General features: G+C 41.7%; 1 protein-coding gene across 6 annotated transcripts in view; it reads right to left on the bottom strand.

Annotated features, from left to right (window-relative positions):
* Positions 1–8,047: 8,047 nt before the first annotated feature.
* Positions 8,048–24,989, bottom strand: part of LRFN2 (leucine rich repeat and fibronectin type III domain containing 2) — a 322,235-nt gene continuing 305,293 nt past the window's right edge. For all 6 annotated transcript variants that reach the window (XM_039337076.1, XM_039337075.1, XM_039337080.1 and 3 more), the window contains one exon: positions 8,048–10,576. In XM_039337076.1, the coding sequence (XP_039193010.1) occupies positions 9,655–10,576 (922 nt within the window). In that variant the 3' untranslated portion in view covers positions 8,048–9,654. The remainder of the gene's footprint in view (positions 10,577–24,989) is intronic.

Raw genomic sequence — 24,989 nt, 5'->3', positions numbered from 1 at the left:
TCTGGGTCATTAGATATTTACACTGATTGTCCACTCTTCAGGTATTCTGGAATAAATGAATAGTGCTGCATCTGCTTCAAAGAGGATGTGGAAGAAGTCCTTCAATCCTTGGGCAAGTCCAGAATCTCTCCTATTAATAAAATAAGGCCTTTTTCAGAGATCCTTTAAAAAAAAGTGCTGCTACTTTAAGAAGGCTGCTCATTAAAGTACAACCATTCATTGAGTGACTTTCAAAGTTACAACAGCACTGAAAAATGTGACATGACCGGTGTCAGAATCCAATTATATTTCATCTTTAATTATCAAACATAGAAACTCCCAATTCTGCCTTCTCTGGATTCTGCCATAAGAGGGAGAAAAGGGGGAGAGCAAAGGGGCTTTATGGCCCTCACTTCCTTCAGCACACTTCAAAGGACTGAATGTGTGTTTATTGTGGCCTCTAAGCGTTAACATATCAAAGAAGAGTAATTGCCTTTCATGTAGTTATCTGAAGTCTCCATCCAGACGGAAGAAGAAAGGGGATGGAATTGTGATACTTGAAACTATCACTGGAAGGGGGGTTGATTGGGTGGGACTACTGGGGAACCCCTTAAAACCTTGAATGGGAGAGCTTGAACCCCAAGTCCTGTCTAGCATGCCTGCAACCATTTTCTCTTAATAAAGGATTCCTGTTGGAAGAATTATTCCAAGAGTTCTGTCTTCTTAAGATGCAAAGTGGGGTGGGTCCTTACATTAGACAGGACTTGCAAAATTAATCCACCTGGAAGGGAGACCCTTGCCGGGGGATTTTGCAAAAATTTACCATGTCAGACAATGGAGCAAGAGAGGGGGAAAACTCCCTGGAAAGAGAGCCGCTGACCCAGTTGGAACCTTGCCAGATGTTGGGATCCGAGAGGCCAGATTCCTCAGGAGAAGAAGTGGTGGAGACACAGGACCACAAGCCTCGCTGGTCGATGGGCGTTGGAAAGAAAAGTGAGTGGGGAAAGGAATCAAGAAAGGTGACCCTGAGACGGGGGACCAAGCAACCAGAATGGAAGCAGGAGATGGAGAAATCCCTGCACGCAAGTGAAGAGGGAGGAAGCTGGGCACCGTACTCAGACTGGATCCTAGAGAAAGCTATTGACCTGATGAAGAGAACTCTCAGCTCCCTAGGAGAGGAGAATACTGAACCCTACGGCCGCCCCAGTTCCTGGAGCCGCAAAGGGAGAGACACCGAGGGGGACATGGAACCTGCAACCCCAGGGACATCTACTGATCCAGGAGCTCCCACCCCCTACCGGACCACAGATGGCAATCTGGACGGAAGGCACTACCACCCACAACAGAGGCACCGATCCATTCCAAGACGTCCACCGTTGGAAGTGAAATTCAAAGGGGAGCCAACACGCTTGGGGATTTTTCTAACCCAAGTCCTCAGCTACATGGAGGAATATGGGCAGGACATTCCCAGCGACAAAGCCCGCATCCGGATCGTGCAATCTGCCCTGGATGGACCAGCTGCGGATTGGGTAGTGAACTTGCATGACTCCAATGCCCCAGAACTCAGTAACTTCAACCGTTTCATGTCCTCTTTGAGAAGACGATTTGAAGACCCCCTGGCTGATCGCAAAGCCCGTGAAAGAATAACAACGATGAGGCAGGGCAAACGCCCAGTGGCTGAGTATACACAAGAATTCCGGGCCATTGCCAGCAAACTGAATTGGCCAGAAGACATCCTCCTTGGCCGTTTCAAAGACGGACTAAACTATGATCTATATGATGCTTGCCTGCCCCGAGGGGACCCACATCGACTTGAGGAATGGTACGTCTTGGCAGAGGAAGCAGAGATCGACATATTGAAGAGGCACCGCCGAGGAAAACAATGGAGCCGCCCCCCGCCTGAGCTGACACACCAACCGGTGAAATCATCGGATACAGCCAAGAAGCAAATGAGATGTTTCAAGTGCGGAAGAGAAGGGCATCGAGCTGTAGAATGCCGCTCAAAGGCCCCCCAGCACAACCCAGACAGATCCCCAATCAACAAACCCGGAAAGTATTCAGCTAAGCCAAAAGAAACGGCCATGAGAATGATGGAAATTGCAGAAACCCCCACCTCTGCTCACCAAGGGGAAAGAACTCCAGCCTACACCACAGGGCCGGTGGATGCCTCAGATGACAGCTCGGAGGGCGAACCCCTGGTAAGTGGATGCATCACACCCATCTTCAAAACAGTGACTATATTAATCCCCCCCATGCCCGAAGCTGTGAAGGTGAAAGCCTTAATAGACTCTGGCTGCACCCGCTGCCTCATTAGCCCAACACTAGTGGGGAATCTGGGCATCCCATCCAGGAGACTGGAACAACCAATCTCATTTGGCCAGCTAGATGGATCCATAGCAGGGGGGTGCCAGCTACCCTAGCCACTTTGCCAATACATCTCTCCCTGGGCAACCATGAAGAGGACTTAACGTTTGTGGTGACCCCAGGTATGGAATGCCCAATGATTCTAGGGATTGAATGTGTTGAAAAAATGGCCCCTGGTTAATTGGGGACGGCAGAAATCAAATCCCGAAGGGGGACCCATGGACTTAAACCCCCAATGGAGCTAGCCAGAATAAGAATAGAAAAATCATCAATAGGAGAGGAAAAAAGATTAACAGAAATACCAGAGGATAAGGGACCTTGCTGAAGTCTTCATGAGGAGGGGCGAATGAGGCTTCCCCCCACCGACCACAGACTGTACCATTAATTCAGCTGGGGCAAAACTCCCGAAGCCCAGATTATACTCCATGAGCCCAAAGGAGAAGGAGGAAATGGAAAGATTTATAAAAAAAAACCTGGAGCGAGGTTTCATTGAGCCAGCCAAGCCTAAAGTGGCTGCCCCGGTCCTTTTTAGAGAGAAGAAGGATGGCTCTTTACGTTTATGCGTGGATTATAGGGCCCTGAACACAATCAGTGAAAGCAATCTATACCCGCTGCCCCTCATGAAAGACATGCTGTCACACCTATCGAAAGGGAAAATTTTTTCTAAACTAGACTTAAGGGAAGCTTACTATCGAGTGAGAATCAAGGACGGGGACGAATGGAAGACTGCATTTAACTGCCCCATGGGGTGCTATCAATTCAAAGTCTTGCCATTTGGATTACAAGGGGGCCCTGCAGTCTTTATGCAATTCATCAATGACGTTCTAAGGGAGCACCTGTTTAAGGGGGTCCTTGTTTACTTGGACGACATTCTTATCTTTACCGAAACAAAAGAAGAACACGTCAAACTTGTCAGAGCGGTTTTAAAGAAGCTGCGAGCCGCTCACCTATCTGCCAAACTCTCACAATGCGAATTCCACCAGGAAAGGATAGACTACCTAGGCTATCGCATATCCCCACAGGGCATTGAAATGGACCCAGAGAAGGTCAGAGCAGTATTAGAATGGGCACCACCCCGCACAAGAAAGCAACTACAAATTTTCCTGGGCTTTGCAAATTTTTACCGCCAATTCATCCCCTCATTTGCACAGATAGCCTTGCCCCTCACTAACTTACTACAAACGAAGGGAACATCCTCAGTAAAACCTAGCCAGCCACTAAAATGGACAATGGAGTGCCAAGCAGCGTTTGAGAGACTAAAGAGACTTTTTTCTGCCGAACCAGTACTAAGGCACCCAGACATTGACAAACCCTTCATAATACAGGCAGATGCAAGTGATGTGGCAGTGGGGGCTGTGCTATTACAAGAAAATGATGATGCAGTATTGCAACCCTGTGCATATACATCTAAGAAACTCACGGAAACAGAACAGCGCTGGCCCGTAGGGGAGAAGGAGGCTTATGGGATACGTTGGGCATTACTCACGTGGCGACAGTTCCTGGAAGGCAACAAAATCCCCTTCCAGGTATGGACTGATCACAAAAATTTAGAAGCCCTGAAAACTTCCAGAAAACTCAATCCCAAACAAGCCCGCTGGTCCCAGCATTTTCACCAATTCCAAGTTAAGCTCAAACATTTACCAGGAAGAAAGAACTTCCTGGCAGATGCACTATCTCGCATGCCCCAATATAACAGCGCACGAACCACAGACTCTAGACCAATAATGGCAGAGTCACAACTGGCAGCGCCAGTAACCACAAGAACCCAAGCCAAAATAAAACCACAACTGGACAACCAAACTGGGATTGAATTCAGAAAAAGTTTGGAAACAGATGAATGGTTCCAGAAAAACAAACATGTGTGCACAATGAGAGACGGATTGCCTTGGGTAGGGGAAAAGTTATATATAACAACAACTCAAAGACTAACTTTCATGCAACTTTGCCATGACACAAAATCAGCAGGGCATTTTGGATTTGTAAAAACTTTACACTTAATTAAACGGCAATTTTGGTGGCCATCAATAAAAACGGACATAGAAAGTTATGTTGCCAGCTGCCCAACCTGTGCATCAGCAAAGAGGTTGCAAGGGAAATCGCCAGGGCTGTTACAACCAGTGGCAAGTCCCTCAGCCCCCTGGAGGAAAATAGCCATGGATTTTATAGTGGAATTGCCTGAAAGCAATGGGAATACTGTTATCTGGACAGTCACGGACCTATTTTCCAAACAGGTGCACTTTATCCCTTGCCAAAAAATTCCCACTGCAAAGGCATTAGCAAAACTTTTTATCCAGCACATTTACAGATTGCACGGGGCACCCCAACGCATCATCTCTGATAGGGGAGTGCAATTTACGTCTACATTTTGGAAGGAATTTTTATCCCTCTTAGGGACCACTCAGGGACTGACATCTAGCCATCATCCACAAGGGGATGGACAAACGGAACGCTGCCATTCGGTACTTGAGCAATATTTGAGATGTTTTTTAAATTTCCAACAGAGTGATTGGACGGACTTACTTCCTTTTGCAGAAGTTGCCTACAATAATGCAGTCCACTCCAGCACAGGCTACACTCCTTTTCAAATAGCCAACGGCCAAAGTTTCAACCCTATGCCAGAGTTAACCCCAAACGAACCAACGATCCCTTCACTGAAAGAATGGATGGAAAACCTACAAAACACCTGGCCAATAGTCAGAAAATCACGAGATGAAGCTAGGCAGGCATACAAAGCACAAGCCGATAAAAAAAGGGTTGAGCCTACACCATTCATTATAGGAGAAATGGTGTACGTATCTACAAAATACCTAAAGTCCCTACAGCCCTGTAAAAAACTTGGACCAAAATATATAGGACCTTTTCCAATTAAAAGGATCATAAATCCAGTAACAGTAGAATTAGAATTACCCAAAAACCTCAGGCAAATACACCCAATTTTTCATGGCAGCTTGCTGAAAAGAGAGCATCAGTCACCTCTACGGCCAAAAATCCCCCCCCCCACCACCTCCAATCATGGTGGAGGGGGAACAACACTTCGATATAAAAGAGATCCTTGACTCTAGGAGATATCGTGGAACAACTCAGTACCTAGTTGCCTGGAAACACCTCCCTGCCTCACAAAATGAGTGGGTCCATAAACGTCACGTCAGAGCCCCGAAGCTAGTGAAGAAGTTTCACACAGAGTATCCTAACAAGCCTAACTAAATTTTTTACGTGTGTTTTCTTTCAGGTGGATCTCTCTTATTGTTAAGAGGGGCCGGATGTCAGAATCCAATTATATTTCATCTTTAATTATCAAACATAGAAACTCCCAATTCTGCCTTCTCTGGATTCTGCCATAAGAGGGAGAAAAGGGGGAGAGCAAAGGGGCTTTATGGCCCTCACTTCCTTCAGCACACGTCAAAGGACTGAATGTGTGTTTATTGTGGCCTCTAAGCTTTAACATATCAAAGAAGAGTAATTGCCTTTCATGTAGTTATCTGAAGTCTCCATCCAGACGGAAGAAGAAAGGGGATGGAATTGTGATACTTGAAACTATCACTGGAAGGGGGGTTGATTGGGTGGGACTACTGGGGAACCCCTTAAAACCTTGAATGGGAGAGCTTGAACCCCAAGTCCTGTCTAGCATGCCTGCAACCATTTTCTCTTAATAAAGGATTCCTGTTGGAAGAATTATTCCAAGAGTTCTGTCTTCTTAAGATGCAAAGTGGGGTGGGTCCTTACAACCGGTCCTCACATTTATGTCTGAACACTTGGCCACCAGCCTGTATTTATGACAGTTACCATATCCTGGTGTTGTGTGACTGCCATTTCCGATCTTCCCAGCTGGCTTCCAACAAACAAAGTCAATGGGGAAGCCAGATTTGCTTAACAAACATGCGACTCACTTAAAACTGCAGCGATTCACTGTGGCAAAAAAAGTTGTAAAATCAGGTGTGACCCCAACCTAACAACTGCCTTGTTTAGCAACAGAGATTCTGGCACCAACAGTGGACATAAGTCAAGGACTACTTGTATGGATGGTTACTTTGATGAGGGACATACAAGCCTGAGTTGTAAAACCCCAAATTAAATCACCTGGGATGCCTCTTCACTGTCATCTAATGCCTGCCTGCATTTTTACAACCAAGCTATGCTAGCGTGAGCTTGAGGCATATCAGCTCATATGCTGACTTCATGTACTAGTTATTGCTAATTAATATGATCTAGATTGGGCTTTCCAACCTTGTGTCCTGCTGTGTTGAAATGATTGCTCTCTGCATTCCAAGCCAGCTTTAGTCATGTAAGTTGATGCTTCTGGGAGTTGTCAAATTGGCACCTTGAACAGGCAGCAGACCAGTGGTTCTCAACCTTTTTAATGCCGCGACCCCCAACCGGTCATAAGTCGAGGACTACTCAACCGGTCGTAAGTCGAGGACTACTCAACTGGTGCAGCACCGTTTGCAGAATGCGACTTTTGGCGGGCTCAGCAGGGCAGAGACAGCCTGGACAATTCCTATTGGCTTTTGAAAGCCAATAGAATTAGACTCTATTCAAGAGAGTCTATTCTATTGGCTTTCAAAAGCCAATAGAATAAAAGGGAGTAGCACAGCTAAGGAAAAGGGGGAAAAAAATGTCGGACTGCCTTGTTTGGTGACCCCCATGAAATAGTTGTTTGATCCCAAATGGGGTCCCGACCCACAGGTTGAGAACCACTGCAGCAGACAATGAAAGCTATCTGAACTTAAAATAGTATGAGTTTGCCTTGTTGAGATTCTTTTCTGAATCTCTGAGATTTTCTTATGTTCAATGCTGCACCAGTTCTTCTCTTAAAACATTTCAAAGATAGCAGTAGTATTTAGACTAGTATTTGGTATTTGGTATTTGGTGTTTAGACTTATATACCACTTCATAGTGTTTTACAGTCAGTGATGGGATTCAAATATGTGAACAACCGATCCTCTGGGTGGATGCCACTTCCAGAAGTCCATTCTGGGCCTGGGCAACAAAAAATTAGCTACCAGTTCTGCTGAAGTGGTGTGAACTGGTTGAATCCCACCACTGTTTACAGTCTTCTCTAAGTGGTTTATAGTCAGTATATTGCCTTCAACAATCTGGGTCCTCATTTTACCAACCTCAGAAGGATGGAAGGATGAGTGAACCTTGAGCCAGTGAGATTTGAACTCTGGCAGTGAACAGTGAGCTAGCCTGCAAAGCTACATTCTAACCACTGCACCACCACAGCTCCTAAGACCCCTTAGTAATCATTTTTGCCTATTCAATAAGAACCATAATCTATTTTCTAGTTGATTTTCATAATTTATCCAATTTGTACAGTTCTGAGTTATTAGTATTATCCTGAGTTATTTCAATTAGAAGCTGGTGAATAGTAGGATTGAAGATACTGACAAAACATTTTGTATAGAGAGAATATATGTTATGTGATACATAGTATATGTGGATATTGGCAATTTCAAGGAAAGCGTAATACCCATGCACACCTTTCTTACTAGAAAAACCTTACTTCTGTATTGCTGAGTTATTTACAGCCAGAAGTATTTAATTGATAGAAAGTATCAGCTTCTATGATCTGGAATGAACTCCCTTGGAAGAACATACAAGTTGAAGGGTCATTTCTTTTCTTTTTCTAAGAAAACAAAAATTAATTCTAGCATTCAGAACAGACCATTGAAATAATGAATAAAAGAAAGGTTCATTTTTTCCCAATAAGTTGTTTTTACTGTACATTTTGTAGCAAAAGAGGAAGGGAAAAGAAAATATTTTGATCACAGGGATGCCATTTTCTAAAACTTCAAATAGGAAACATGACGGATAACAGGATCAAATACATAGCCATGTCACAATATATCTCTGAGCTGAGCTTTGTCTTAAAAACAAAAACCGAGATGGTATATGAGTGTTCTCTTTGCCTTTTTACAATTCTGTTCAGCACAGTCCCTTTGAAAAAATAAATAATGTGCCATTTCAGAAAGAGCTTCCCAATGGACAAATCTTTGGGAGCAAATAAATACAAAAAACAATTCTGAATTATAGGCTGTGGCTCTAAAGGCCAACATTTCACTTCTGCCATGGAGTAGTGTTTTGGGAGGGCAGAATTTGTGCATTCACAGCTCTTCCAGATCCATTAATGCATTTGATTATCACTTAAAAAGGCATAATGGGTAGTCTCAAATGGACAAGGGTTTCGACAAGAAAGACAAATATGTGAACATAATGTGGGACACAGAGAGACTATATAGCACTGTGAATCTGGGGCCCTCCTAGTCTACACTGTATTTTCCAGAGCAAATGAGGAATATTCTCATAATCAACCTTGGAGTCTCATGTGATGCTGGAGATTTCATGTCCCTTTCTTCTGACTGACATGATGATATACCAATTTGTGGTATTTAATATGAAGGCTATGAATCCCCCCTCCCTCTTATAATGTTTATGAGTTGGATTTTTTTTACTGTTGTTTATTGATTAAATAGTGATTTTGGATCCTGGGCCAGAAATAAGAACATTTTTCTCCTTTCTCTCTCAGGTTATAAAAACTGAATTTCTCTCTTCTACCCTGACACTAAACTCTCTCATATTCTTAATAACCTATGGCCATCTGTTGATGAATAAAATAAGATTGAAAAATGATAACACCTCAATTATTAATAATCAATTATTAGATTTTTTCTGGGAAAGCGCTATGGATTTTTTTTTTTAAAGTTATAACAAGGGAAGGCAGTGAGTATGGACTGTTGGATTATTTTTTTTTCTGGAGAGGGGAGAATCTTCAGGTAAACAGTGGCAAGATCTTTTCAAAATGTTGCTTTTAATCTTAATGTTAATTTGTGTGTTCAGGGTTTCTTTTTCCAGATATATTGGTTATACAGTGGCAGCTGAGATTATTTCCCTGTTAGTTTTGTATCCACTGAAATGTTCTTCTCAGACAATGAGAAAATGAAGACAAAAATAATTCTCCTAAGAATAGACACTTCTTAACCAGCATTAATCCTCTTTCAATTTTGTTACACAGTTCACTGGGAAACTGGGATAGCACTGAATGTTTCCAGTGAATTCCTTGAGACATTCACACAAATATAAATAATATGTTGAGGGCATATCACCATCTCCTTACACACATGCACACATCCTATAAACGTCTCATAACTTCTTTTACTCCACTTGAATTTTTATGTTAATACTTATTGACCAATATGTGGCTGAATGTGTGTGTGTGTTTTTGTTTTCCTTCTATCACATTTATGGCCTTTTGAACTCATGGACTTGGTTATGTTTGATAGGACTAAGAATGGAATGGAGGGCAACTTCTATTTACACTGTGCTTTCCATGACCCACTCAGAACTCCCATAAGTTCCCTTTGATTCTGTCAGGTCACTGTCATTGTACTGTAAAAGCATACCATTCACTGACAAACTACGTTTTGTCCAAATGTTTGTGATTTTTTTTGGGTAGTTGCAACACTGAGAAGTGGAAAAGTCCCCCATGTCAAAAGAATGGCTACGCTTAGTTTTACCCTCCAGTGGCAACATGAGGAGGCTACGAAATTTGGATTCCTGCTGACCCAAAAGTGGCTCCTTATCTGAGTGACGGACCACTGTAGAAGTTCTTGAGTCTATTGTTTCCTCTTTTTTCTGACACTTCAAGTCCAGAGAGGCAAAAGCTCCCATGAGCCGATCAATATTGTGATGCTTTGATCTTGATGGGGGCCTCCATTTACTGGACAATGTGCCCTGCTCACTTTGGAGGCTATAGCCATCACAGTCACGGCTGTTCATGGAACTAGAGGAAGAAGAGATACTGCTGTGTGCTGACTCACAGTTAAACTCCATGAGTTCATTCCTTACCACAACTTTGGGATTCACTTGTGGCAGGACTCCATTCTGGACAGGTTGAGATCCATTTGTTTGAGAATAGACATTGCTAACATTGGCCATCTTGCCAGGATTGTTGTTGCAAACCTTGTACCGCACCATGAGTATGATGATAAATACCAGCAGAGTAGCCACAATGATGCCTCCAATGATTAAAATCATGGTCCCACCCAGAAACTGGCTGTGCATGGACTGGCACTGGGGATAGTCCTCTTTGGTGTAGAACTGGGCACAGCCTACTATGTTGGTAGCAGTGAGTGTTGTGGCAGTGTCATCCCACAGGGCCAGAACACAAAGATCATAGCCTGTTCCAGAAACCAGGTTGTTCACCACAAAGGCTTTATTTGTAGCTGGAATCATCCTTAAAGAGAAAGAAAAGAATAGCATTAGATTAATTTGCAAGAGAACAGTAGACTGGCATGGCAGAGAAACTGTGGACTTCAGAAAACTAAATAATGGCAATAATAGGTACAACAATTGAATTCTAAATTGTTTTTTTGTTCACCTGAGCATACAAACACAACAATCTTCTTTATTTCTGAATATGTGATTTTAAAAAACTTATTCTGCCATCATATCTTGGGAGTCCTCACCATGGTACAAGAACTGGCCTTAAAAGATTAGTGGCATTTTCACCATGGTTAGGTAAATCATATATTCCGACTTCCTTGTTGGTATACTCTTTACATATTACAAATCATAATGCCTGAAGTCCCAAATTGACAAAGCACAAGCATTCAGAATACAAAGAAGAGAAATTACTTCAGTTTAATATCTAACAAGATTATCAAAACATACATTACAAGCTTTTATAGCAGATAGGTAATTAGTGTTATTAGTCTGTTTTCTTTTGTCTGTATTTTTTAATTGTTTCAGCATTGTATCAGATGTAAGTTGTCAAATCTATTGGAGTGGCCACTTACAATAAATCAAGAAAAATAAATGTATTTGTTTAATTTGTATGCTGCCTGACTCCCTATGACTCTGGGCAGCACAAATAAGATTATGATTGCTATATAAGGTTGTAATTGCTATATCTTGTGTATAATCTTGGGGTCAACATTACCTTCAAAGCATTTTCTGATGAGTTGGTGCTTTTTTGGGATCAAGACTTATGAGATACAGGGGAGTCACAGTCTCCTGCCAAAGAATACCTGGAGGGAACTTTCCTCTCCAGAAATGGAAAAGTCTAGAGATGACAAGTTGCTTCCCATACTCTGCCACCTGGCATCATACCAGCCAAGTGACAGAGACAATGCAGGCTTCAAAAACACAGATTCAGTAAACTTGTTTATATCCACCAGGCAAAGCAGTTTCCCCCTTCTGGCCAGATTTCAATCATTTATTGCATCTCAGTTCTGCTAGATACATAACAAGCAATGGCTTTCATGGGGATTCTAAGAGCAGTTCTTCCTGAATTGCAAATCAAGAAGGCTTGTCTTTGCCTGCATAGAATTGAATGAGCATAACTTTTATTAGTTCCACACCGGAAAGCATTTATAACATTTGAAGAGCTTTATAGGAACCCACAGAGGCACCTATAGGAAATAAACCATAGGTAGTCTTTAATGTTAGTGTTTTATGTATATGAAGCACCCTAAGGAAGACCATCTGAAAATTATCTCCATAAGTGTTTTCCCAATATTATCAGTTAGCTCAAAATTTTCAAGCAGAGGAAAAAATCAGTCACAACATATGGACTTTACTCACAAACATCTAGGAATGTCAGAATATGGTAGGCAGGGATAATTAATCACCCTCTGCCATTTGCTCCAATGAAGGAGACAATTTGTTCTTTGATGACAAACTTAACAAAAGGTTCAGTTTAGCCTCAAGAGTTAACATAATAGTTTCTTAGTTATGTGATACAGATGTTTGCCTTTCAATACTGGAGGGGGGGGGGGACACTGAGTAAGAGGAAGAAAATTCTTCCTTTTCCACAAAGCCCAGTTGAAGTAAATGTCAGCTTCAGGTTGTCATATGAGCGAAACATAGATTTGTAAGAAACATTTTTCATAAGAAAGTCATTTTTCATGCTATGCCTAACAGCATGTCTTGAATAGTAGCAGCAAGACATTCATCTTTTAAATCAATTAATGTGTTTTCTTCTATCAAACCACTGATTGGTGAACCAAGAATATTTTTTTAACATTCCCCTCCACCACTGCTGTTGCCCTATGTCATTGACTACCAAATAGCTAATTAGTACATCACCAGCAATGACTAACTAACTCCAAACCCAGAACTGATCTTCTGGATAGTGTCCTTCTCATTCCTATGTTACCAGTCAATACACTCTTTATTGTCTACACCCAAGACAGACCAATCTCACCTCTCTGCCCTTGATATGCTACTGGCACCACCACAAGTTATTTCAAAATGACTAAAATGATGACCCTTAGCCTCTTATATCTTGTCCACTAGTTATTCTATGCAAGAAACTGAACCATACCATGCTAGAAATAAAAAGACCATTTTCTCCAAAGGAACTTATTGTTATCTTATTTATTATTTGCAGTCCAATTTAAAGAATTAAAGTTCCATTGATTTGTTCTATCTTACAGATTACTTTTAAGTTCACATGTACTATCAATTAAGAACCACTATTATAAAATATCCAGTTAAATATGTCATTCTAGAATAGTGTTTTTCAACCTTGGCAGTTTCCAGATGTGTGGATTTCAGTGAATAGAATTTCCCAGCCAACATAAGTGTTGCTATTGATGCTAAAAGCTGAAGTCTACACAGCTGGAAGCTCTCAAGCTGGCAAAGCTCTCAAGCTTCTGAGCATAGAAAAATTAGGGGCACCGTAAGTTTGTTGCTGAGACAAATAAAATCTTCAACTAACAAAGTGAAAAATGTGGTCACTGCACACAGAGCCTTATTTATTGGTTGATAGCATTTCCTGTTGGTTCAAAAAGCCATTGCATGATTCCCATCATTACCAGACAAGGAATATAAACATGATGGTGTTTGTTCCCTAATTCAAAACTAAAAGCTTCTTCCCTGACTATTGGTAAAGTAATGCTTTATATATATTAAAGAGAATTTATAAAGATAGATTAAGCATCTTCTCTAGAATCTCTTTTTTGGGAATTCAGTATCAGAAGTAATACCAAATAATTAAAATAATGTTAAAGGAAAGCCACCATGGCATTGGTTTAAATTAAACTGCTATATGCCAGTTTTTTTCTATCTAAACAAGGGAACTAGAGTTACAAATAAATATACAGTGAAATTCTACTTAAAAGAAAATAAACAAGCAAAACAGATGAACATCACATGGATGAATGAGAAAGAACAGTCAAGAAACTGTGATTATCATTCATCTTTCTTTGGGTCACTGTATGATAATAGTATTGTATGTGAAAATGGGGACATCTAGATTTTAAAAGTTAAACTACAGTTGGTCTCAAGAAAGTTCATTTGCTGATGACCATATCAACATACCCATATAACTTTCTTGGCAATGATATGAAAATGATTTTAGATTGCCTAATTCTAGGATACCTAGCTCTTATCAGAGCTGCAAGTTCAATACTACTTTTATTGAAAAAAATATGTAACAGAATCTTGAAAATCTCCCACCTCTCTCTTCAAGTGAAATAGGGAGGGATTGTCTTAGACTAGGGGTATTCAAACTTGGCCCTTTTATGACTTGTGGACTCCAACTCCCAGAATTCCTCAGCCAGGCACACTGAGGAATTCTGGGAGTTGAAGTCCACAAGTCATAAAAGGGCCACGTTTGAAGACCCCTATCTTAGACATTTGCATATGTAACATTCCTGCTGTGGACTTTGATTTCTTTTAACAGAATAAAGAAGTTGAAAGGGACCTTGGAGATCTTCTAGTTCCACCCTCTACTCAAGCAGGAAACCCTACACCATTTCAGACAAATGGTTGTCTTCCTAAAAACGTCCAGTGTTGGAGCACTCACAATTCTGGAGGCAAGTCATTCTACTGACTAATTGTTTTAACTGTCAGAAAATTTCTCTTTAGTTCTCTCCTTTATTAGTTTACATCCACTGCTGTTTGTCTTGCTTTCAGGTGATTTGGAGAATAGGTTGACTCCCTCTTCTTTGTGACAGCCCTTCAAATATTAGAACACTGTTATCATCTGGTTCTCTTTTCATTAAGCTAGACATACCCAATTCCAGCAACTGTTCTTTATATGTTTTAGTCTCCAACCCCCTAATTATCTTTGTTGCTCTTCTCTGCAGACTTTCTAGACTATCAATATCTTTTTTATATTGTGGCGACCAAAAACTGGGTGCAGTATTCCAAGTGAGGTCTTACCAAGGGATTATAAAGTGGTACCAATGTTTTATATGATCTTGATTCTACCCTTTTTTTTTTTTTATTAAAAGTTTTATAAATTTTACAAAAAAGAAAAAAGAATACAAAACAAGAGACAACATATACAAAAAAGATAAAACTAAACAATACATATATATAAAAAAAAAAACCCCACCCCTCCCAAACCCCCCCCCTCCCTTCCCCCCCCCTGAGCTTCCCAGAGCAGAATATAGGCTTAAGAAATAAAAATAAAAATTAAATTAAGAACTTTATATTTATATATATAAAAAGATTATCTATAATATATATGAAAATAAAACTTATGAAAAAACTATATAATATTTTTGTATACCCAATCTAAATTGTATAAATTTTATCCATTTATCCCAAACAGCAAGAAACTTCTCTTGCGTTTGTTGCTTTAAGAAAGCCGAAATCTTTGCCATTTCCGCCAGATAAGCTACTTTAAGAAACCATTCCTGCAATGTAGGCAAAGATTCCTTCTTCCAATATTGTCCTACTAACAGCCTAGCGGCTGTAATCAAATTTAACATCAAAACAACCTCCTTTGTATCACAATCTGTAACAATACCTAACAAAAATAATTGCGGAGTAAATTTTACCCTCCTTCTAAAAATTCTCTGGATATTCCACCATATTTTGATCCAAAATGCTTTTATCTCTCTGCATGACCACCAAATATGATAATAGGAAGCCTCCTTATAACCACATCTCCAACATTTGGGTTGCACGTCAGGGTACATATAAGACATTTTTTGTGGATCAAGGTGCCATCTATAAAACATTTTATAAAAATTCTCCCTTAAGTTCTGTGCTTGTGTAAATTTGACATTTCTCACCCAAATATTTTCCCAGGTGTCCAATGAAACTGGCTCACCAAAATTCTGCGCCCATCTTATCATACAATCTTTAATTAGTTCCGTTTCTGAATCCAATTCAACTAAAACCGCATAAATTCTCTTAATGTGGGTTTGTCTTGAATCCTTCACTTGCTTGATAAGATTTTCATCTTCTCTAAGAAAACCCACCTTACAATCCATCTTCCATCTGTCTAATAATTGCCTATATTGGAACCAAGAATAAATAAAGTTTTCTTGTGCTAACTCTTCCCGTGATTTTAATTGCCAGTTTTGTCCATCCCATTTAAGTAACTGTCTGTAAGACACCATATCCATTTTAACCCCTCTTTTTATTGCTTCTATTGCATGCCAAGGTATAGCCCATAATGGTACTTTGAAATCACTTTTATAATATTTTCTCCAAATCCTAAGTAAAGAAATTCTTAAGATATGAGATTTAAAAGCCCAATCCATTTTTTTATTGAATATTAAATAGGCATGCCACCCATAAAGTAAATCCCATCCCTCTAGATAAAGTATCTCAGAATTTGTCAAATTTACCCAATCACTGATTAGTGTTAAAACCACCGCATCATAATATAATTTCAAATTTGGTACCTTAAGTCCACCCCTCTCACGGAAGTCTTGCATAATTTTAAACTTAACCCTTGGCTTTTTCCCTGCCCAGATAAATTTATTAAGACCCTTCTGCCACTCATTTAAATTAATCTCATTTTTCAAAATTGGTAACATTTGAAACAGAAAAAGAAACTTGGGTAAAATATTCATTTTTATCACTGCAATTCTTCCCATGAGGGATAATTGCAACTTTTCCCAGTTCTTCAAGTCCTTCTGTACCCTGACCCACAACCTTTCATAATTATTTTTAAATAATTTTACATTAGAAACAGACAACATCACCCCCAAATATTTTACCTTATTAACAATCTCAAAACCCGTCAGGTTAGTCAAAATCTGCTTCTCCTGACTAGACATATTTTTAGGTAAAATTTTGGTCTTATTTACATTAATCTTAAAACCCGAGACCAAGCCATAATGATGAATCAACTGTAATAAGTTTACTACAGAATAATCAGGTTGCGACAAAGTAACAACCAAGTCATCCGCAAAAGCTCTTAACTTATATTCTTTTTTATTAACATATATTCCTTTAATTTCCTGAGACTCTCGAATTTTGATCAATAATATTTCCAATGTTAAAACAAACAACAATGGCGATAAAGGACACCCCTGTCTAGTACCTTTCTCTATTGTGAAAACCTCCGAAAGACCTCCATTAACAATAAGTTGTGCTGTTTGTTTTTGATATATTACCTTAAGGGCTTGTAATATGTTTTCACCAAAATTCATTTCTTCCATTACTCTTAGCATAAAATGCCAATTCAATTGGTCAAATGCTTTTTCAGCATCTAAAAATATGAGCCCTGCAGGAACTTGGTTGTTCTTATCTAAGTATTCTAATAGATTAATAATTTGTCTAACATTGTTTTTCATATACCTTCCTGTTATAAACCCTGATTGATCTTTATGCACAAGATGATGCACCACCCTCATAAGCCTATTTACCAAAATTTTTACAAATATCTTATAATCCACGTTTAAAAGAGATATAGGCCTATAATTTTTTGGTAAAGTAAGATCTTGATCCTCCTTTGGAATCAATGATATAAAGGCACTACGCCATGAAGGAGGAATCTCTAAACCCTGTAAGATACCATTAAAAAGATCATTTAATGGTTGGATCATCTCCTCCATTAAAGCTTTATAATAAACAGCTGTTAACCCATCCGTACCCGGTGCTTTCCCTAATTTCAATTGTTGAATTGCTGAGGCAATTTCCTCCTTAGTAATTAAGCCATTAATTTCATATTTCTGATCCTCAGTCAGTTTAGGAAAACTTGCCTCAGCTAAATATTTATTTATATCTAACAATTGTACATTAGTAGATTTATATAAGTTTTGATAATAATCCAAAAAAGATTTTTTAATTAATTCCTTCTGAGAAACTAGTTTACCCTTGTAATTTATTTTCTCTATTATTCTCTGTCTCTGTTTCTTTCTTAATTGATAAGCCAACCATCTCCCCGGCTTATTAGCATTACAAAATGTATTTTGTTTCATAAATAATAAGTTGGTTGCAGCTTGATCTGCTATCAACATATTAAATTGTGACCTTAATAACTTTACAGATTCTTTAGTACTTTCATCAGAAGGATTTAGAATCAAAGCCCTTTCTTTTAATTTAATTTCATCTTCAAGTTCTCTACGTTTCTGAATCTGATTTCGCTTATAAAAATTATTCATTTTTATCAAAACACCGCGCATAAATGCTTTACCTGCATCCCATACCATTGACATTGAAGTCCCCTTGTACATATTCAAAGCAAAATAGTCCTTTAAACACTCCTTTAGTTTTTGAACATTCTTCTCTTGTCTAAACAAATTTTCATTAACTCTCCAGGATCTTCTTTCCTCTTTCTCTTGAATCAGCTCCATCCAAACTGGACTATGATCCGTCAGTGATCTAGGAAAAATCTTAACATTCTTTACTTTATTATACAAGTCCGTGGTAATCAAGAAAAAGTCAATTCTTGAAAAAGATTGGTGTCTATCGGAAAAAAAAGTAAAGTCTCTCTCCTCTTGGTTACGTTCCCGCCAATAATCCCTTAATTCCCAGTCTTCTTTCATATCAAAAAAGGCTTTAGGTAGCCTTGCTTGTTTAAGAAAAGGAGAGGAACCTTTCTTGTCCCTTTGTATATCTAAGACACCATTCCAATCACCCATTAATACCACTGATCTATAATCAAGCAATGTTATTTTTTGATGTAACTGCTTATAAAATTGTTCCTGTTGTTGATTTGGAGCGTAAAGTCCAACTATAAGTATTTTCTTACCATAAATACCAAGTTCAATCATCACATATCTCCCCTGGGGATCTGATTCTACCAGACAAGCTGGTAGGTTTTGTTTAACATATATAACAACTCCCCCTTTCTTCCCAGGAGCAGAAGATATAAAATGAGATCCCAAACGAGCATTAACTAAATATTTCTGATCTTTAAGTAAAATATGAGTTTCCTGTAAGCAAATAACATCATTAGTATGTTGCTTCAAATAATAAAAGATTTTTTTGCGTTTCTGAGGAGAATTCAATCCATTAACATTCCAGGTCAAAAACTTTGCCATCTCCCTTGGCACGCAGCCTGGAGAAGACACCATCAAACTCTGAAAGAGCTGCGTGTGTTGCATAACTCTTGGGTCTTGCTCCTCCCACCGGCGGTGATGCACTTCCAGGAGAACTCTCTTTAGGCTCTTTTTTACGTTGCTCCTTCTCTTTACGCTTATAGGCTGCACGGGTCATCCTCTGCTCTTTAACCTCCGTCTGGCGTTGCTTTACAGCTTCTATCATCCCAGCGGAAACCAAATCTAATGCCTCAGATTGCTGCTCAACTTCCTTGCCACTCAGAGATTTCCGACCAGATGAGGTTGAGCCTGCACCCAGGACCGAAGTATAAAAATCTCTAGCTTTGTCAACTGTGTTCAATCTGTAGCGTGTCCCAGCATGGCTCAAAACAATACCCATCGGAATTTCCCATCTAAATGGCATCGATCTAGCTTTAAGCTCATTGGTTAAAAAAGCAAAGTCTTTCCTGCTTCTTAAAATTTTGGATGGGATTTCCTTTAGAATGATGACATCTTGGGCAGCAATCTGAAATCTTTTATTGTAAAAAGCTTGTATAATCTCATTCCGCAGGGACTTCTTTGTAAAATAAATCACCACATCTCTAGGCAAGTTCTTCTGCTTAGCAATCCAGGAGTTGAGCCTATAAATTTTTTCCACTTCTCTCTGTAATTCTCCTTTATCCATATCCAAGGCCAGCGCCAGATCAGTAAGGACCACCTCCACCAGATCTTGATTCACATCTTCCTTGAGACCTCTGATCCTCAGGGCATACTCCATTTGTCTGTACTGAAACATCAAAATATCTTCTTGTGAGGAGTCCACCTTCCTTTCCACATCTTGAATTTTGTCATCCAAAGAGTCAACTTTGTCTTCCACTTCCTCAAGCCTTGCATCGAGCTTAACCACCACAGTAGCCAAACCTGAAACAGCTGCCAGTATATCTTGTCGTAATTCATTATTGTTTTCTTGCAATTTAGTCTTTATCCCCGTTATCTCTTCTTTGAGATCAGATTTAATTTCTGATTTAATCTGTGAGACAAATTGATTCATTTCCTCTCTCATTTGAACTACAATCTCTCCCATTATGCCTCTAACCTCTTGTGCTGAAAGTCCAGATAGAGGAGGGGAGGGTGGTGGCTGAGCCGGTGGTACATGTTTAGATTGTTGTTGTAGCTGTGCAGTGGAAGTTATAGGAGAAGAAATAACCTTGGGTATTGAGGAAGGCTGCTGCCTCTTTGAAGCCATTTTAAAAAGCACAATTGTCACTTCCCTTTCCCCTCCAGCCAGGAAGGGAGGAGGGAAAAAAAAAAAAAATTTTTTTAAAAAGAGACAAACTATAGTCCTTGAAAGTCCAGAGTAAATCCAAAGAATAAAAAATAAAAGAGCAAACAATTCAAAAGAAAAAATTCTAAGCCAAAAGCAAAAGTAAAAGCAAAAACCAGTCCTTAAAAAGGGAAAGTAAAACAAAAGAGAAAGGAAAAAAAAACTCCGACACTTTCAAAGCGCCATCTTAAATCCTTTCACTAATATAACAAAAAAAGGAGGAATAATAGTAGAAATCAAAAAATAAAAAAAATAAACACCTAAATTATAACAAAAAATCCTTTAAACTGCTCCGTCCGTTTAAAAATTACTCACCAGAATGCTATAAACACGGAGAAAGAAGCGGCGGTTTCTTTTGCTTCCTAGGAAGCAAAAACAGCTGGGAGGCGGAGATCAGCAGGAGCTCCAAGGGAACACTCCTTTCACCCCCTCTAGAAACAAATCCAGAGGGGGTTCAGGGGTTCTACCTCTATCCCTGCACTCTCTGTCCCTTCCCTTTGCCCGGGAAGGGATTTTCGAGCCGCGGGCCAGCTGATGCACGCTGCGCTCCGCGGCTCTAACACTTCCCCAGCTGGACGGCTAAAAGCTAGCCGCCATCGCCATCGCCTCACACCGGAAGCTCCCGATTCTACCCTTTTTATCTGACTTTTGTCTGGAAGAGATTCCTCCTCCTTTTTATGAAGGACATTCCTTCTTTTCTCTGCAGCTCTCTATAAAAAGCTATAGAGAAAAATAGAAGGAAAGATAGAAGGAAAGAGCAGAAGAGGATGATCAGAAATAAGATGGAAGGACTTACAATGGTGATGGCTGCAACATTGGAAGACCTGAAGGATAAGGTAGGGCAGATTGTCATGGGAAAAAAAAATCTGTCTTTGTAGTACTAAGAGCTGACAGTAATTTCATACGCAGTGTTGAGTCCGTGGCGGGAAAACAGACACGAGAAGCAGCTGGAGTTCTCAGTTTCATTTATTCAGCGTTCAGCTTACAGGAAGATGGCTTCAGCCTCGCCCAAACGCCTCGCAGCCTCTTATATAGGCAACTCCCGGGTAAATGGGTTACTTTTCCCGCGCCAGCACCCGCGCATGCGCACGGCGCTGGCGACAGCCTGTCTGGTCCCGGGCAGCTTTGCACCTGCCCGGGACTGCCTGCAAACGCCCGAGCCGTTTGCAAGGCTCGGGACATAACACCCCTTTCCCCCGGGCTAAAACTACTACCAACATACAACATTTATTTTATATGACATTTTGCTCCCCAGTGCTCCCACTGATTACTGGCTTTTGCCTTGCCAGCAATGTTATGTAATCTTCTAGATACTTAGGAGATTTCTTTGCTCTCTGTGACCTTCTTAGCTCTGGGTTACTGGCATAAGTCCCCTGACTGGAGGGAGGCGTGAGCCTGTTCTCTCTATTGTGCCCTGGTGTCTTCCAAGGACTGTGCCCCGATGCCTGGCCTGCTTGCTTGCCCACCGGGCTCGTCAGGCCAGGGCTTCTGTTACTTTGTGACCTGGTTGACCTACCTAGCTGTAGACCCTCAGGCCCCTTGAAGTGATAGCCGCTGCTGGGCGTCTCTGTAGAACCTCCTAGGTCAGTCCAAGACCTGTCAGGAGGCTGTCCATTCCCTGAACCCCATTCTGTGTTCGGGCTCGTGTGGGTTTCTGTACTTTCCCAAAACTCAGGTGTTCCCTGATTTGTGCTAGGGTTGTTGTAGTCGGGACTTGGTTCCTCGACTAACTCTGTGTATGTTTGACCCCCTGTAGGATTTGGGGTAAGGTCAGGCCAACCTTGGGAATTGTGTGCCAGTTCTCTTGCGGGGAATGATTTGTTGGGATGCCCCCGGGTATCCTCCGTTGCTGGAGTGCTGTGTGATGTGTGTGGAAAGTGAGTATGCCCCCGGGGTGACTCCCTGGCTGGAGTAGGCGTGAGTGCCTGTTGTGTGGGTAAGCTCCATGACTTTCTTTTCGGAGCAATTGCAGAACCTTGGGACGAGCCGTTTGTGGCTCCCTCAGTGGAGATGGGCAGTAGCTCTTGCCCTTCCCTTTGCTCCAAAGGGTCCCCCTCCCCCCCTGGAAAAGACCCAGGAGTCTCAGCAGAAAAGTCTCGCCTAGAGCGAAGTTGGTCGATGTGCCGACGCAGGACACGACCGTTGTCCAGGGCAACCTCGTAGGAGAGAGGACCTGTGATCCTGGACACAGAAGCGGGGACCCATGTATGACCAGGCCCGTAATTGCGAGCCCAAACCGGGGCACCCACAAGTAGTTGTCTAGGTGCCCTAGGATGTGAGGTAGATGAAGGCAGTCTGTCCGGATGCAACCGGTCAAGTCTAGTAGTAAGTTGGCGCCCCCAACGAAGTTCAGCTGGACTTCTCCCTGTAGAAGTGGACGGTGTGGTGCGATAAGAAAGGAGAAAGTCAGCCAACCTGTGATGCCAGTCCCCGTAGGTGAGTCTCTTCAAGGCGTCCTTTGCGATGCGCACCATGCGTTCAGCCATACCGTTGGTGGACGGGTGAAAAGGCGCAGACGTGGCATGACGAATCAGGTTTGCCTGTAAGAAAGCTTGGAATTCGGAGGAGGTGAATTGAGGGCCGTTGTCGGACACAATGACATCTGGCAGCCCGTGTGCAGCAAAAATCCCCCTCAGTACCTGAATAGTCTTTGCAGTGGTGGTGGATGAGACAGGCACAACCTCAAGCCATTTTGAATGGCTGTCAACAAGGACCAAGAAGAACTGGCCCTGAAAGGGCCCAGCGTAGTCAATGTGCACCCTAGACCATGGGGACTGTGTTTCCTCCCATCTATGCACAGGAGCTTGGGGCATCTCTGGGCGAGATCGTTGGCACAGGTGGCATGCGTGTACCTTAGCCTCAATATCTTTATCTAAAGCAGGCCACCACAAGTGGCTGCGTGCAAGAGCCTTCATACGAACAATGCCAGGATGACCCTCGTGGAGGGATTCTAAGACCCTAGTCCTCATTGAGGTGGGAATGACAACTCTGTTTCCCCAAAGCAGACAACCCTGAGAAAGGGACAGTTCGTTTCTTTTGGACCAGAAACTCTGAAACTCAGGACTAGGGCAGTGCTCAGGCCACCCGGACAGGACCCAGGAGCGGACACGTGAAAGTGTGTGATCTGTACCTGTTTCAGCGGTAACATCCCTGGCACTAAGAGGGAGCTCGGGCAAGGCTTGGATTGATAGAATGTGACAGCTGGCGCGGGGTCAGCTTCTACTACTGGCAGAGGCAACCTACTGAGGCCATCAGCATGGCCCATTTCTTTCCCAGGCTTGTGGAGTAATGAAAAATCATATGCAGACAAAAAAATAGACCACCTAAGCATTCTAGGGGAAATGATGTGGGGAGTCTGCTTACGTGTGGTAAACAGTCCCAGCAGAGGCTTATGGTCAGTGAAGACCGTGAAATGCCTGCCATATAGAAAATCGTGGAATTTTTTAATTCCAGCAACAACAGCCAGAGCCTCCCTGTCTATCTGAGCGTAGTTGCGCTCGGCAGAAGACAGTGTTCTGGAGTAGTATGCAATAGGAACCTGAGTTCCATCAGACCTGAGGTGACTCAGGACAGCTCCAACCCCGTAGGGGGACGCATCACAAGCGATGCACACAGGGAGAGACTCGTTGAAATGTGCAAGAACACTGTTAGAAGTGAGCAAGGCCTTGACTTCTTTAAAGCAAGCCTCATGCGCTTGTGACCACAGCCACACAGCCTGTTTGTCTAGTAGCCTGTGAAGAGGCTCAGCTACACTAGCTTTATGTGGAAGAAAAGAATTGTAGAAATTCAGGAGGCCTAGGAAGGCCTGAAGTTCGGCCTTAGACTTTGGCCTGGGTGCATCTAAAATAGCAGTTAGTTTGGATTCAGCAGGATGAATCCCAGCAGCATCAATTTTGAATCCCAGAAATTCAGTAGAAGGCACCCCAATCTGGCATTTGTCTTTTCTGAGCTTGAGGCCTGATTTCCTGAATCTTAACAGGACAGCCCTAAGCCTTTCAGCTAGAATGTGTGTGGAGTCTCCTGCAATCAAGACATCGTCAAAGTAGGGGCAGACCCCTGGTATACCTCGTAGTGTGTTTTCCATAACGCTTTGGAAAATCCCAGGAGCGACATTCACTCCAAACTGTAGCCTTTTTACTTAAAGGCTCCCCTGTGGGTCACAATGGTCTGAGCTATGGCAGCATCATCATCAACAGGCAGCTGTTGATATGCTTGAGCTAGGTCAAGCTTTGCAAAAACACGCCCCCCTTGAGAGAGGCCAGGATGTGACTGACCACAGGAACAGGATAGGCATGTTGCTGCAATGCCTTATTGAGTGTGCATTTGTAATCAGCACAAATGCGAATGTCCCCATTTGCCTTTAGAGGCGTGACAATGGGGGTCTCCCACGGGCTGGAATCAACAGGTTCTAGGATTCCTGTTGGATTAGTTTGTCTAGTTCAGTGTCAATCTTACTTTTTAAAGCAAAAGGGACCCTTCTTGCTTTAATCCTAATGGGAGTGACAGTGGGGTCTAGCTTTAAGGACACAGGTGGTCCTTTGAATGTGCCCAGCTGGGGGCTGAAAACATCTGCAAATTCTTTGCAGACTTCCTGTAGGTCGAGTGTTTGTAAGCTATTGAGTCCTGTGACGTGTATCCCCAGGGCCTCAAACCAATCGAGTCCTATGAGACTCGTTCGTTCACCCCTACTACTAATAAGTCTAGTGGACCTTCAAAACTCTTGTATTGCACGTTAAGGGTGGCCTCCCCCTTAACACACACTCTTGAGTTCTGAAAATCTGTTAATACAATATCAGAAGGCCTTAACTTGGCCTTAGACCCACTTCTGGAACAAATCTTCCTAAATGTATGCCATGAAATGATGGACAGGGCAGACCCTGTGTCTAGTTCCATAGATAATGGAACCCCTTGTAGCTTCACATTGAGTGACAGCTTTTTCTTCATGGGCTTGTGTGTGCCTGTTCTACAGATGCTTCTTCGCGAAGCGCAAAAACCTACCCTATTCTGGCTGGGGAATCTGGTACCCTTCAGGCGTTCTTCTTGGGTTTGTGCCTTTCGTCGGCCCAGGCACACAGCTGCAATGTGCCCTT

Source organism: Crotalus tigris, unplaced genomic scaffold (assembly GCF_016545835.1).
Source record: "Crotalus tigris isolate CLP2741 ecotype Arizona unplaced genomic scaffold, ASM1654583v1 scf7180000017668.6805642782:7212621, whole genome shotgun sequence".
Lineage (NCBI taxonomy): Eukaryota > Metazoa > Chordata > Lepidosauria > Squamata > Viperidae > Crotalus > Crotalus tigris.
The sequence above is the reverse complement of the archived record's forward strand: the minus strand, read 5'-3'. Positions and strand labels throughout refer to the sequence as shown.